At 32.4% G+C, this 16558-nt stretch overlaps 2 protein-coding genes across 2 annotated transcripts in view; both read left to right on the forward strand.

Moving 5' to 3' along the window:
• The window catches only part of LOC112454264 (glutamate receptor ionotropic, kainate 2-like), a 23456-nt gene extending 7219 nt beyond the window's left edge, over positions 1-16237 (forward strand). The window contains exons 10-28 of the mRNA XM_025015555.1: positions 3187-3302; positions 3398-3547; positions 3945-4094; positions 5084-5203; positions 6082-6163; positions 6262-6420; positions 6719-6948; positions 8265-8422; positions 8685-8826; positions 9323-9625; positions 9999-10217; positions 10629-10835; positions 12156-12240; positions 12350-12626; positions 13707-13905; positions 14053-14278; positions 14430-14545; positions 15821-15967; positions 16042-16237. Of these exons, the coding sequence (XP_024871323.1) occupies positions 3187-3302; positions 3398-3547; positions 3945-4094; positions 5084-5203; positions 6082-6163; positions 6262-6420; positions 6719-6948; positions 8265-8422; positions 8685-8826; positions 9323-9625; positions 9999-10217; positions 10629-10835; positions 12156-12240; positions 12350-12626; positions 13707-13905; positions 14053-14278; positions 14430-14545; positions 15821-15967; positions 16042-16164 (3209 nt within the window). The 3' untranslated portion in view covers positions 16165-16237. The remainder of the gene's footprint in view (positions 1-3186; positions 3303-3397; positions 3548-3944; positions 4095-5083; positions 5204-6081; positions 6164-6261; positions 6421-6718; positions 6949-8264; positions 8423-8684; positions 8827-9322; positions 9626-9998; positions 10218-10628; positions 10836-12155; positions 12241-12349; positions 12627-13706; positions 13906-14052; positions 14279-14429; positions 14546-15820; positions 15968-16041) is intronic.
• LOC112454273 (glutamate receptor ionotropic, kainate 2-like) lies at positions 689-4320 on the forward strand. The gene is made up of 6 exons (XM_025015568.1): positions 689-776; positions 2102-2244; positions 2745-2827; positions 3187-3302; positions 3398-3547; positions 3945-4320. The coding sequence occupies exons 2-6, from the start codon at positions 2129-2131 to the stop codon at positions 4125-4127; spliced, it is 648 nt and encodes a 215-aa protein (XP_024871336.1). The 5' UTR covers positions 689-776; positions 2102-2128; the 3' UTR covers positions 4128-4320.
• Positions 16238-16558: the final 321 nt, after the last annotated feature.

The raw sequence follows: 16558 nt of genomic DNA on the forward strand, positions 1-16558 counted from the left end.
ATTACTATAAATAAGCTAAATAAATTTGATTTTGTTGTAGCATAAAACTATTCTACACACAATCCAAATATTAAAAAATTACAATTTTGCAGGTAAAAATGCATTTTGGTTTGCAATAGGCGCTATCATGCAGCAAGGCAGCGAAATTGCACCCATGTGAGTGTGAAATATTTTTCCATATTCTAAAACATAGTTATTATATTTTTTTATTATATAAACGACAATATTGAATGAGTTATCAAAAATAATATATTTAAAAATTAAATAATTCTTTTACAAATAAAATACAAAACAATGTGTATTGCATCACTTAAATAATTCTAAAATACGAACATAAATATAAAACTTTCCTTTCTTTAGATATTTATGTTGACTTTCTGATCATTTACTCTCTACTTTAGCCAATTTCATGTTTTAAATTCTTATAATATTAATTATCAATATTTACTTGTCAGTTTTCAAGAATTTTATATGATTTCAATGTACAATTTTATACATTATAAAAATAAAAATATTCTTATAAAATTAAAAATTAATAAACCAGAATATTAAATCTCAAAATTTGAATTACAGAAGCATTTCTACACGAATGGTTGCGAGCTGCTGGTGGTTCTTTTGTCTTATCATGGTGTCAAGTTATACAGCTAATCTGGCTGCGTGCCTAACTGTAGAAAGTTCATTGTCGCCTTTTGACAATGTTGAAGGATTAGTAAAAAAGAAGACAATTAAATATGGCGCAAAAGATGGAGGAGCCACGCTCAACTTCTTCAAAGTAGGTAAATTTTTCGAAATTTGTCGAAATTTTTATAACACTAAAAAATTGCAACAATAATGTAAAGTTATTGCAAAAAAATGGCAAATTTGAAACAATTTACACTAAAAAATTTACACTTCTTCTACAGAACTATATTCTTTAATTTATGGATTTTTAAAACATAATGTAACAATCTTAAATAGTTAAAAAACTTGAATAATTATAAAATTTGCACAATAAGATATTGTAAATTTTAAATTAAAGAAAAATATAATGTATTATATAAATCAAACATTTTAACAAATTTATATTAACAAAACACACACACACACATATTATTAAAATTTACATAAAACCATTCAATGTATTAAATAAAATCACGTTTCTGACTTTCAACTTTATTCAATTTTTTATAAAATTGATATAAATTGATATTAATATAAAACACCCATTTTATATGTAATAAAAAGTAATTTCACGTATAGCTTTTTCAGAATATTCTCAGTGCTTATGATTTGTATAATACACCTTATCAGTGAAAGAAAATTTTAATAATAATATTTATACCACATACAACGTTTCTTATAAATACGACAGTAATTAATCCTGCACGCGAAACACAAGTAGATATATAATTAATTAATTAATAATAAGAGGTCTGTTCAAAAAGTTCCCAAACTTCTTTATAATTTTTTAGGATTTACTTAAAACTTATTCAGCCCCCTATTTTCTTTGAAATATTTGCCTTCTCGGTTGATACACCACTCCCAACTCCCGTTTCCACTTCTAGAACCAGTCCTATACGCGTTTTTTTTTATCACGCGTAAGTCCGTCTGCGAATTTTTCTTGATGTCTTCAGTGTCGAATCTTTTGATCTTTCGAAATAGGGCTAAATACGTAAACCCCTAAAAATTATAAAGATAAAGTTCAGGAACTTTTTGAACAGATTTCGTATAGGGGAGACCGGGGGCTATATATACGTGTCCACAGTAGAATAATTATAGTATAGAATAATTCTATATATTCTATATTCTATATATTAATATAGAATAATTCTATATATTCTATATATTTTAATTCTATATATAGAATAGATAATGAATAGATAATCTATATATCGAATGTTCTATGTATAGAATTAAAGTAACAATTAACCATTAATAAATAACACAAAGTAATTTTAGAGTAATAATTTTCTGACACAACATTACTCTAATAATACGTAAATAAATATTTCTGAGAGAGAAATTATACAATAAATGCATACTATTTAGAAATACCTAAGCATGATAAGTGTGTAAGTTGCATTTTAATTCAACTCTTTGAAAAAATTTTGTCTATTCCAAGGATAGCAATTACCCTGTATACCAGGAAATGTACCAAACCATGATAGCCAATAGAAAGGACGTACTCGTATCGGATAATAAAGACGGTATAGTGAAGGCCGAAAATCAAGACTACGCTTTTTTGATGGAATCTGCTTCAATCGAGTATTACTTACTATTTATACATGTATATCGCACCCCGATAAAAACAGTAACACAACTCAAAAATATATCATATTCAGGAGAGAGGAAAAAACAAATTTAATTCAATTTCTTTTAATTGTGAGATAACTAACACAAATACAATTATGATATTTTGTGTTATAATAAAACTTATACTGTTTTTTGAAGAGGTCTACTGTGATTCACTTATTAATTCACTTATGACACTATTCAGGAAACCGCAACATAACCAGTTTAAAAGAATAACGGCACTTTTGCCTTGTGCAGGGGATTTCACATATAGACTTGTAACACTATTATAACACGTAAATAACATTTTAGGCATGCTTTTTATGGGCTTAACTCAAAATAAAAAGTTGTTGAGTTATGATAGTATTCTTCTCGGGGTACGACACACACACACACACACACACACACATAATATCTCTTTTCTATTTATTATTTTTATTTATTTCACATATACATATATATATATATTACAGATATGAGATAGAGCGACATTGCGATCTCACACAAATCGGTGGCCTCCTAGACGAGAAGGGGTACGGAATTGCAATAAAAAAAAGTAAGCTTTATCTAAATAATATCTGCATATATGTAGTAATAAAGCATGGTCAAATATTTTATATGTTATGCATAGTTTCAATACACAAAAATCGGTATTATATATTAATATATATATATTATTAAATTAATTATAAGATCATCAACTTGCGTTTATTACCACCTCAGATTTATCCAATATTAAAGATGCACTTTATTCATTATTTAACTTTTTTAAATATTATGATTCTAAAATATTATGCTGTAATGTAAAATAACCCTCATTAGTAAAAAATGTACTTCAATCTTACAATAATTGAGAAATCTATATAGTTCTGTCACGCATACTTTATTCTTATATAGGAGATAAATGTGTTACAGACTCGAAATATCTACACAGTATTAACAAAGCTGTCTTACAACTATCAGAAGGTGGTGCCATTCAGGAAATCAAGAAAAAATGGTGGACGCAAAAGAGAGGCGGAGGTAAATGCCAGGTGAGTAATGTGATTTAATACTGATTTTGTTATTATAAAATATATGTTATATATCGTATCTATATCTAATCTACTTATCACTAATCGCTGTTTAGGAAAGTAGTGGATCCAGTACAGCGGAGGCACTTGATCTCGATAATGTGGGTGGAGTATTTTTAGTACTGACCATAGGAATCGCCTTATCCTGCGTGTACACTATATTCGAATTGTGTTGGGATGTTGCCCAAACATCTATTCGAGAAAATGTAAGCGGACTAGTTTTACTTACAATGCAATTGTATTGCTTTTCATCAATACACACCGAATTTTCCGAATACCAGTACAGCTTCAACACAGAGCATGGAATAATCAACATTAATTTAAATAATTATATATAAAATAATGATGTAACTGTATCATCACTTAAAAGATGATGTGATTAATATATAACACATCATGATGATAATCTTAAACAATTTCGTTAATTTAATAATTTTGAACTCAGCATATTTCCAATAAATTATAAATAACGATGAATTATGAATAATTAGCGATTCAGAAGAGCTTCGTGAAACATTTAAGAATATTTCTACAATCGTTTATTTTTTCCACAACGTATTTATATTTATTTATCAAGTACATGATGTATTATTTACTTTATAGGTGCCCTTTAAGCAGGAATTAATAAACGAACTGAAATTTATCGCAAAATGCAGTGGCTCTAAACCGGCACGAAGAAAAAGTGGATTGTCCAGCAAAAGTGAAAATGGTAGTACAAGGGAATGTACTCCTCCGTACGGTTTTATACCAACTGTAATAAGAACGTCACCAACTAACGACAAATAATGACGGAACAAATCTCGAACAATAAGACGACTATTGTTCTCACAGATTTACTACTTTGTTATTCATAATGGCTCCAAATGTCGAATTGAATCATTAAATTAAAATGAACTACATCGAAAATAGTTTGAGAGCACTTGTGTACTATAATAAATAAAAGAATTATAAGAGATATATAATACAGTTTTTCGACAAATTTATTTTAAATTATTTCATTCCCTCTGCACATTAATTATTAATAAAAGTAATAGAAAAATCGGGAGAAATAATAGCGATAAACTTCAACATAAAAAAATCATTATTAAAGCATTATGCAAAAATCATTATTAAGCATTATGCAAAGAATACATAAATTGGACGTGGATGATTTTCGGCAGTTTATCCTAAATATTTTAATTGTCGATTACATAAAATTCTCGGCTATTTATGGCAATTATAGAAGATGATTGCCACCTATAATGATAAAACGATCTACCTAACAATCCAGATAAGTACGATGATCATGCGCAAAACAACAGCACAGCATACCGAGAGAGCACGGTTCTATTACCTACTTTTCGAGCTCTTGCAAGTGCAGACAACTAGTAACCATGGAATAGTATAGCCACTAGCTCCGACAGCGCCGGGTGGGTCGCGGTATACACAAAGTTCGATAATACGGAGAATTTTCCTCGTGTCCAAGTATTTCTTTTCAGTGTTTATGTTTCTCAATAAGTACAACTAATCTCGCGCGAGTGATCTCATGCCGTTAATCAACTCCGAAATTAAACGAATGTAACATGAGTGCTTTTTATACATAGTCGTGGGCGGAAGACGCTTGTAATAAATCACGTTGAAATGAACTGTCGCGTGAATATCTGAAGCCGATAATCACGTAACATTGCTCTAGAATCCAAAAATGGTTTGTTTCCTCGTGTTAAAGGAATTATTTAATGCACTTTTCTAATGCCGTCTGAATTTTACTTTGGCAACGAGCCGCGCGAATGATAAACAGATTCATGTCACGTCGAACTACACAGCGCTTTGTTTTAACGAGATCAAGGTTTAAAAATGTGCCGAATACATCATGCGCACATTATGTACGTTTATATATAGGACGTTCTATATAGCATAACTGAATAATAAATTCATTGAACAAGAATGAATGAATGAATTTGAGCAAAGGGGAAAATGTTCACAAAATAAATTTTGTAAAGGCAAATTTACGTTTGTAAAATGGTACTATATACCAATTAAAATATGATTAACTTCCGTCTCATAGAGTAGTTAATTACATACATGAAAAATTTTATTTAACAAGACTGTAGATTTCAGAGATTTGTAGAAAAAAGTAATAATAGATTTGTGCAAAATATTTTCTAATATTTTCTGTGTGTGTGTGTGTGTGTGTGTGTGTGTGTGTGTGTGTGTGTGTGTGTCTAGTAAACATTCAAAGATTAAACGTGATTCAAAGATTAAGGTTGATTTGAGTGTTGATTAATATGCCGTTTGAACAATTTATAATATCTCTGGAACGTTTTATTTCGGTTATTTGAATAAAATGCATATATTATATTAACATATTCAAAATTTCTATATTCAAAATTATGGAAAAAAACGAATCTAATACGTACCACTGATATCTCTCGGAAACTGTCAGTGTATCGACAACTATTTTCAGCAGATAGATTGAGAGAAGCTGTAGAGTAGTTGGCAGAGTACGTTGGCACAGCGAGAAATGTCTAAATATACCACACTGTGTGTATGTATCATATTAGCACGCTTGCGAATGTTTAGATCATCTAGGATGGCAAAGCAAGAGCACTAATGCAGTGGCAATAACAAGCAAAAGCAAATTGAATTTCAATCTATCTTAAAAAGACACTCCCACAATTAAATATGTTTACTTTTGAAGCTCCGTAATGCGTGCTCTGTGCCATTTACTAGTTGCGCTGCTATTAGAACGATCCTCTTTTAGAATGACCGAGAAATGCTACTCCTGTACGTCACTGTTGCATTTATGCCCCATATTCTGGGACTTCCGAGGAGCATATCAATTGGTAAGCTCGCCGTGTTTCTCACAAACAATAACACATGCGGGTAAAAGTAGAATAACGATAACTAATCCAGCGTATCGTTGAAATTGTTATGATCGCAGGAGGTTTATTCGACGGCGACGAGATGATTGAAAAAGCGTTTGAAATATCAATCGAAGCAGTAAATAAGAAAATTTCTACCCCTGAACGTGCGAGAAATATATCGTTAACACCCATAACGAAACAAATCAACAAGAATGCATTCCAAGTAGCAAATATAGGTATACAATTTTCTTTTACGCTTAAATCAATGCAGAACTTTATATTTCCTATCTTTCAAACGTTTCTTATACATAGCACATGTACAATCTATTGGGATTCTTATTATCACGCGCGCCCAACATGCATACATCCGAAAATCTTACGATGCATATAAATTTTTTTTCCATATACTACTTATGTATTAAAAAAAGTGTTACAAAAGTAAATTTTGTAAATTTTATATACACAGTGATAGATAATGCTTCAATTTATTCGCGATTAAGTGCTCGATTGTTAATGCAAATAATGCATGCAAAGCATTTTTGCGAGATCACATTATGCATTTTTGGGAACTGCATCATGCAGCGTGCAAGCTGATAGACGACGGGGTAATCGGAATATTTGGTCCCCAAGACAAATCGACAGCGAGCTACGTTCAAAGTATGTGCGATACCCTGGACATACCTTATATCGCTGCCAGATGGGATTCCGAACTAAAACGTGGCAATGTAATAAATTTGCATCCGCACCCCGACTCGCTCTCCATGGTATTTATTCTTATTTATAAATTTATTCGGCAACTTATAAACAAAAACTGCTTTCAATCTACAAACAACCTGAATCACAATTAGATATACACTTGATTTGGCTGAAAACTTTTTTGTAATTGTGCATATTAACTACGACCTCACGGATGTCAATGACTTTAACATATATTGTTAAGAACACGATGTTAGTAACGTTCAGAAACTTTCTGCCGTCGCTCATTATTTATTAAAAAGTTATTAATAATACAAAACAGTTTAATGAATAGGATGTAATTTTCTGACCACGTACACATTTAATAAAATTCTTAGCAGATATTTGCGCAATGTATTTAATATATAAAAATTAAATATAAATCTGCTAAAAATCATTAAACTTATACTTATCCATTATACGGGCAGCCATGTGAAACTGTACAATTATAGATGCTTATTTCAATGTAAAACAGTGTTTTTTATTATTTGCATATTTACGATCGAGGTCTTATGACTATAAGTAACATTGGGAAAAAAACCGCGTGGGGTTCCGTTCCTTATCCCGAAAAACCTGATCTATAACTCATAATCTACTTATAAATTAAAATTATAATGGGTTAGGTCAATTTTTTTCGAGGTAGGAATTTAGGGGAAGAAGCTCCGCCTAAACATTCAGTTAAATATACAAAGATCTGTCGCAATAATGTAAGTTAGGTGTGGATTATAGGTTTTTTGAAATGAGGGTATAGGAAGAAAGAGAGGCGGAATCTCTTCCCCGCTCATATATGTATCATTTCCACATACATGCTGGTTTATTGTCTCATTATTATTGTCTTATTTATGTCTTTCAGTACTCAGAAATAAGTATTATATTTTTCAAACTTCTTTTGTTAATAACTTTTTAATTGAACTTTTTAATAAACAACGAGCAACAGTTAAAACCTTTTGAAAGTTACAGAGTCATGTCCTTGATAATACACATCAAGATCATTGAAATCCGTGAGATCGGAGCTAATCATTGTATTTTTACCATTAATTATTATTAATTATCGTCTTTTTACCAAAATACGAAATTAATCTAGTACTTAAACCAAATAGAAAAGGTTGCATATTTATAAAAAAATGTTCAAACATTATTTCAATGTTTAGATAAATATCACTTCAAATTTACTGCGTTATTTTTATTTTAATTATTCACGTGTTGTGCTCATTGTTTGCTAATTGAATTTATTAACCAAACGTAATTTAAGCAAAATTGAGAGCAAAGAAAATTAAAATTATCTATATTTAATGAATATATTATTGAATACTCGATAAAGATATCAATTTCCAAAATTGCATAGGTCTTTCAAAACTTAATAGAAGAATACAAGTGGAAAGAATATGCAATAATTTACGACAACACGGATGGCCTGATACGTATAAACCGCCTGCTCAAATTGCAAAATCTGAATACTACTTTCGCGATGGTGTTTCATTTAGGTAGTGGACCAAATTTTAGGTATGCGTGCTCGAACCATATATAAATAGGTCGTCCCTCGTATAAACCTGCTTGTATGCGCGAGCGACGTTTGTCAAACAAAATTACTATGCACCTGTGCCATTATTTAGCCCCGTCGTAAACGCCAGGAAATATCGTGATGATTTACGACACGACTGTCTGGATATGAAGCAAACGTCATTCCCGCAGCCGCACATGTCGCCATAGATTTTTTCTGAAGATGCGCTCTATTCAAAAGTTAACGAGACGGTTTATTTGCCAGGCAAACCATGGAGGAAGTCAAGATGTCTGGATATAGAAATCTCATAATTGACTGTTCGTACAATATTCTTGCGTCTGTTCTCGAACAAGCACAACAAGTCGGAATAATGTCAGAAAGATATAGAGTGATTATTACTTCTCTGGTAAGACATCGAATTCTTTCATAATCTCTAACACTTCGCTTAATTAATCTAATCTAATTGTTGCAGAAGATATAACTGTAAAAAAATCAAATATCTTAAAATTATTATAGCTACAAATTTACGAAGAAAAATCTTATGTATTCGAAATAATGAATATGTTTAATTATATCTAATTTACAGATAAGACTTTTTAATCGACCCAACTGGCTATAATAATCGTCATGACAATACGACCATCGATTTTGGTCAAATTAATCGTCAAGACGTTATTTAAATATGATGTGCTTAAGCTTATATAGAAGCATCGAAATTATATCAATTTAAAAGGATCAAAATTCATATTGTCATGACGATTATTATAGCCAGTTGGGTCGATTAAAAAGTCTTAACTATTAATTAGGTAAATTATAATTGCTGGCGAAGTAAATGTTACTTGCTACGTTAAATTATCTGATTCGTGAATGTGTTTATCATGTAATACGCTTTTGATCATTAGGACTTGCAGACCCTAAACTTAGAACCGTACCAGTACTCCGGAGTGAATTTAACGGGCGTACGTTTAATCGATCCAAAAAGCTCAATTGTCCGACGTACCCTCCGGTCTCAGAATTTTAACTGGAACTTGCCAGACGGTTCCCACTTAAGGGTGGAAGCGGCACTTGCTTATGATGCGGTACAACTTTTCGCAAGCGGTTACGCGCGATTACGCAAGGGCATCAAGGGAAATCTGAAAAATTTGTCTTGCAACAGCACAGAAGTTTGGGAGCATGGTTTCAGTTTAAGTAATTATATGCGGAACGTATGTGCAATTATGGTTTACAACAATTTAGATACATATAGGACAAAACTAATATTTTTCATAACTGCAGCCAAAAGATACATACGTATATGTTTATAATTAATTTAGAAATCTAAAAAATGATAACTTCTAGATTATTAGATAAATACGATTTCACCTCAATTGTAAATAATTCTTTCCTTGTAATATAATCTTTGTTCACTGAATAAATGTGCTTATTTTAATTTTTTATAATAATCCAAAGAAATAAACTTTATAGACGGCAAATAATGTGCTGGTAAAACCGTGCATAGTTCTTAGATTTTAGATGATATCAAGAAAGTAAATTGCATAATGTGCATGTATCCGTATAAACTTTTCATTTAACCTACAGGAGCGAATACACGGACTGACCGGTTTAATAAGATTTGACACGGCTGGATTCCGAACCGAATTCCAACTAGACATCGTAAATCTAGGAAATGGAGGATTGTATAAAGTCGGAAGATGGGAAACGAATTTCGGTATTCAATGGAAACCGGGATACAGAATCCCCGGAGTAGACGATGACAAAAGCTTACGTGATAAGCATTTTCTTGTCCTGATATCGCTAGTATGTCCCTACCATCAACGTAGACATTACATTAAAAAATTAAATTAATGATTAACTAAAATTTATCAACGAAAAACTTTTAAGGAATAACTTAAAAAATGGACACAACTTTTTCTACTGGTAATATAAAACAAAATTATTAAAGATGTAAAAAGTTTATTGATAAAATATTTTACTCTTGTAATACTACTACTAAAATGACAAGTAATCGAATAAAAGAATGTTATTTAACAATAAATTTTAACAATTTGATTTTATATTTTCTTTTAAGAAAGTAACAATTATTTAAAAATTATTACTTTATCATTTATGCTACTAATCCATGTACCTCTTAATCTGCATATTAAACTGATATAAAGATATAAGATAAAAAAAGCTGTTCTCGAGAGATTAAAATGGAATATTTTCCAGACAGATCCGTACGGAATGCGTAAAATATCATCCCATGTAGTAACTGGAAATGATCGATATGAAGGCTTCGCGATAGATTTAATTCAAGAAATGAGCAAAATGCTGGGATTTAATTATACCTTTGAAGTTCAGACCGATAACGATTACGGATCATTTAATAATGTAACCAAGAAGTGGAGTGGAATGCTGGGAAAAATAATCGATGGTGTAAGTCAATGAAATATTTTTCCGCGTTTTGATTTTGTCTCATGTAAATGGAATATTGACTCGATCGACTTCGTTCGCGAGTAGTGCTGCTACCTTTCACCGTATATACAATACGAGAGCAACGCGTTGTAGCTTCTTATATCGATAAAGCAGTTGCCTCTTCACAGATATATCGCGTCGGTAGAATCTAATAATTTTCAATAATTTTATTTCTTAGGGCCGGTTGTTCCAACTTATTGGTAAACTAACTAATAGTTAAATCATATGTATATCTTTGTTTAATTTGAAGGAAAAACAAAAGACATATATATGATTTATTTAACTATTAGTTAGTTTACCAACAGGTTGGAACAACCGGCCCTTAAAGTCGGTTTTATCACTAATACAAAATTAAATTTATCTTAAAGAAGTATTCTGGTTTGAAAGTTCGTATAATAAAAAATATATTTTTCAGGAATTTTTTGTAAGGAAACGATAGAATAGAATAACGAAAGAAGCGAAGAACGTTCAACTTTGCATGTTATTCTTTTAGCTTTATTTTAAGAATATCTTTTTATTTTATAAATGACAAAAACGATCTTCTTTTTTATGTTATATCCTGATCACTTAGGAGCTCGCAAAGAAACGCATATAGACGGTGTAAATAATTCTAGCTGTTCTAGGTAGGTATCTAAAACGCAAAAACCAAAAATTTTTTTATTTAGAAGAAGGCTATGGTCTAAACTAGAACTAAACCAATATTTTTATTCTCGACAAAATGGCGGTCTTTTTATTTAAAATATTATAGTTTTTCCTTAAAATTTTGTTAGTATTTTATTAAAAGAAAAATTAATAAACGTATAATGTTGATTCTAGTTCAGACGATAGCCATATTATACTTCTCTTGAATAAAAAAATTTTTGGTTTTTGAGTCTCAGATACCTAGAGTCCTACCAGATACCTAGAATCATTTACATACAGTATTTACACCGTCCATATACATTTTTTTGCAAACTTCTTGTGACCAGGATGTAACATAAAAAATTTTTGTTATAAAAATATATCCTTAAAATAAGATTAAAAAACATGCAAAATTTAACGTTATTTCTTTCCTACAAAAAATATTCTTTTTACGACCTTTCAAACCAGAATACTCCCTTAAATTAATATTTTCAAAATACGTTCTCACCTTTTTCTTCATTTTACAATTTAACAGAGAGATACAAAAACGTACCTAACATAATCAATAGAAAATAGGATAGATTAACATTTTGTCACACATCCAATATTTTCCATAGAGATTTATGTAACACGCTAAAATTTTCCCATTTGATCTTGAAGAAAGCGGATTTAGCGATCACGGATCTGACGATCACGGCGACGAGAGAAGAAGCTGTGGATTTTACGAGCCCGTTTATGAACTTAGGTAAAACATGGTACATAATATATTCGTATTATAGTATTACAATCGACAGGTATGGAGCATAAACTGAGATTCCAGAATTTATATGCTTGGATCAAATATAATGTTTCAGGTATAAGCGTTCTCTACAGAATGCCAACAAAGGCTCCTCCAGGCTTTCTATCCTTTCTGGGACCGTTTTCGAAAGACGTTTGGATGTACCTGATCGGAGCGTACCTCACCGTGACAACATTGTTATTCGTGATTGGAAAACTCTGTCCCGTAGAATGGAAGAATCCGTACCCGTGCATCAAGGAGCCGGAGGTGTTGGAAACACCCTTCACTCTGACGGAGACTCCGTTTCTGGTGAGCGGAGCCATCTTGAAGTCTCCTACCGGATTCGCACCCGCGTGAGTCGATGCCCACTTTAGCTTGTCAATGTCTGCGGAGTGTGGTGCTTCGAGGATGTTTTTCTTGCATGAAACCAAACAAGTTGTTGAGCGCACAATGGAACTTCATGTCGCTGCAGGTTTTTGCGCCGCGTCGCGCAGAGTCGGCTGCGGTGCGCGCGATTAATAAGTGTGATTCACTTCGTATATACAGGGTGTCTGATAACAAGTATGACACGCGTAAAGAATAAGTAAAGAGCGGGTTAAACTGAATAGAAAAGTCCTGTACCGTTTTGCGATTATGATAATAAATAATAAATTATTAATTCGGAAACGGGTACCTGTCTTTTTTTCTTTTTTTTATATAAATGGTCATCTGGGGTGATTTTATTTTACACCCCAATTAAAAGTCATTGTTATCAATTACATATTGCATATTTTTTTATTGTTCTATAATTTTTTAGTGTTTGAAAACAATATGTAAATGAATTTACTCAACATTTTGAAAAAATAAAGAGAAACCAAAAAATATTTTTAAAAACAGAAGAAGCCCAAAATTACTGTAACGTGAGCTTTATTTTTTCGATGCCGGGGTGTAAAAATCAATCCAGGCGCCTGTTCCTGATGGGTTAATTAATAAAAGTCTGCAAATCAGCATGCGTTCGCGCGATTTGGCGATCGAAGAGACAGTCCGGCGTTTACGTTGCTACGCGTGCGGTGAGACATTGAAAGAAACACTGTCTAAAAAGCAAGTTGATTTAACCCACTCCACCTGCCCTCTGCGAGTACACTTATTCAGACACCCTATATATACACCGGCTTTAATTCTAATTTATCTGAGCAGACCAAACTTCTATAGGCAAGTCAAGGGGTTTGTAGATCTCTATGATTGGCCGAAGCATAGTAGAATTTAAACAGCACGTGTGAAAAACAATCTAAATCTGCGATTAACGTCGCTCTGATGATAATCCGCTATGGATTAAGTCATGTTTTTCCCATGATTAAAACATTCTTGCACACAAAATATTTGATATTAATTGTTTAAAGGCGTTATCTTAAAAACAAGAAGAGAGATCGAGAAACTAGTGGTATGCATTTCAGAGGAATTTCAACGAGAGCTTTGGCTGTTGCATGGTGGTTCTTCGCTTTGATCATTGGGAACACGTATATCGCCAATTTGGCAGCCGCCTTATCCACGAAATCCGTCGTGTGGTCTTTTCAAGTGGCGGAGGAACTGGCTTACCAACAGAAAATCAAGTACGGCGCAAAAATAAACGGCTCAACGTACTTCTTCTTTCAGGTGAGTGACATGATCAGCAAGAGGAAGAAGTAGGAATAGTCAACAAGTATTGATTAAGATAGCACATGTATTGGCTGACGATGATATTCCGCGTTATTATTTATGGAAATGCCCAGTGAGCTCGGAGCGGTCGATCTCGTTTTGCAGGATTCCACGTATGAACCGTATGTGATTATGTATAATTACATGAAGGATCATGCTAACGAAGTACTTATGAAGAGTAACGAGGACGGCGTGCGGAAGGTGCAGAACGAAAATTACGCGTACTTCATGGAATCCTCGTCAATTGAATATATCAAACAAAGAAAGTGTAATGTTACGCAGATCGGTGGACTTTTAGATTCCAAAAGCTACGGGATAGCGATGAAGAAAGGTCGGTTCACAACTGAAATTTACACAATATAGCGACAATTGGGACGAGTTATTATATTACTGCTAATTGCTCTCGATTGGTGCTCGTTACGCAAATTCGACAAAACGGTTAAAATCATTTGACTGTTTTAATGAAATAATTCTGATGACAGATGCGTCTTACCGTATGGATTTGAGTGGCGCCATACTAAAACTCCACGAAACCGGTGTAATCAACGAGCTGCAAACCAAGTGGTGGAAACAGAAACGAGGCGGTGATACGTGTGACGTATGATATTTATGTTCTCATGTTGTACCGTGATAAAAATTACGTAGATTACGTCGAACGCTGCGTAATCTTCAAAACATATCTTATCCTATCATATCATACATAATGATTAAAACTTTACCAACCGCACGAGTTACACCCTGACTAACAATAAGCGCTACATATCGCACAATTTTTGTGATGCACGTCATTCCAAAAGGTTTTCTTTCGCTTTCTCTTATGATTTCTTTTAATACTGTTTCTTCAAATTAATTAAGAGTTAATAAAGTATATATTAATATATTTATAACACTTTTTAGATAAAAACCGTCCATTTATAAAGGATTCATATTATATACAAGTAAAAAAAATTTTTTAATATAGGGGTATTAAAATAAGTTAAAGTTTAACGGTTTGACGGTCATGTCGGGTTAAAGACGAGTAAAAAGTTAATTAATTAACTTTGGGTGCGCTACTCTTTAAGGTTATGCAAAATACATAAGTGACTCATTAACCTAATCACATTAATCTTTGGGTTAAAAGTGTAAAAATTAACTTTTTACCCGACTTTAACCCGACATAACCTGTCAAACCGTTAAACTTTAACTTATTTGAATACCCCTTATCTGTATAAATATCTGACACAATTTAAAAATCCAACTAGACTATAAGAAATCTTACCAGATTAGATCTATAGTGATTTAAACAGTATAGACGTTATTCAAGTCTAACTCTAAGCAGATTATAATTGAATTAACTACAGATCTTTCGCTTTCTATAGGTTATTTATATAAACTTTAATTTTGTCTCCAAAAATTGTTACATAAATCTTTTATTAATTTTCCAAATTTTTTCTTTTCAACTACTTATATATTTTTATCAGTTTTTTAACTGTCTATCCCTTCTTCTGTCTCATTTCCTCTTTTTTTTGCTTGATTACGCGAACAGATAAAACGCACAGACGAAGCATTTCACGTTTGCCTTTATTTAACTGCATTTATAGTTGGCCTGACTTAAACTTCGCCGATTTAGTTCGTACGTGTAAAGATGATGTTGCAACTCAGAAATAAGTACCTGCGCGCGTTTGGAAAGCAAAGTTAAAGCCGAAGCGTGTACGCTCACTTCCAGATTTAGGAAGCTATCTACTTTGGATAAATTTTACCCTATTACACGAGGCAACTCCTACCGAGGGAAAAATTTACATTTAGTTTCCGCAAACTTTAATCTAACGCCACTTAAACTATAATATAATCGGTTTGCATAAAAGACTGTCATTACTGAAATTTTGGTTTTTAGGAAAAGACTGCAGTCCAAGTACAGCCATTGAATTTGGAGGACGTCGGTGGAGTATTTTTAATTATGATAAGTGGCGTTGCGTTGTCCTGGATTTTTGCGGGATGCGTATTTCTCTGGAACATTCGAAACATTGCGATCAGACACGACGTAACTTCATGTTTAATTACAATTTCTATATTTGCTTTACGAAATTATTTTAAAAGAAATCGCGTGTTTTGCAGGTATCCTTTAAAAAAGAGCTCATAAAAGAGTTAAAATTCTTAATCAAATGCAGCAGAAGGAAGATCGTCAAAAGAAGGAAGAAATCCGTCGAAACGATAACAAACAACAGCACTGATTCCTAATAAATACATGTCATTTCCGTAACAAACTGTACACAAATTTAACCCAATAAAATAGAAATTGCAAAGTTGTCTACGTTACAGTATTATTTATGGGAGACGATACTGTGCCGGCTTTAACGAAACTGAGATTCGAAGAGATTCGAAAATATCATCACGCAATTTCTGCGAATGCATTTTAATGATGATTACCGGCAGCGCTGGGGCAGGCTGAAATAACGCGGGGAAATAAGTACCTCGCAAATAAATGCTTCGCTTGAAACCATAATCGGGCCGACGATTGCGGCAAATCGTCGTATTACGTATACGTAAGGAAATCTTCGTATATACGCGATCAAACGTCCCTGAAAATTATACAGCGCTTTCAAATCGCGCGTGAATGCGACGAGAGGAAACG

The sequence above is a fragment of the Temnothorax curvispinosus genome, unplaced genomic scaffold (genome assembly GCF_003070985.1).
Source record: "Temnothorax curvispinosus isolate PA1 unplaced genomic scaffold, ASM307098v1 QBEX01004937.1, whole genome shotgun sequence".
In the NCBI taxonomy this organism is placed as follows: Eukaryota; Metazoa; Arthropoda; class Insecta; order Hymenoptera; family Formicidae; genus Temnothorax; species Temnothorax curvispinosus.

Bases quoted from the DNA above. Each gene is read 5' to 3' on its own strand.
- LOC112454273 (XM_025015568.1), top strand. From the start codon at position 2,129: ATGTACCAAACCATGATAGCCAATAGAAAGGACGTACTCGTATCGGAT. The intron at 2,245-2,744 runs GTATTACTTACT...TATATATTACAG, and splicing joins ATGGAATCTGCTTCAATCGA to ATATGAGATAGAGCGACATT. The intron at 3,548-3,944 runs GTAAGCGGACTA...TTTACTTTATAG, and splicing joins AAACATCTATTCGAGAAAAT to GTGCCCTTTAAGCAGGAATT.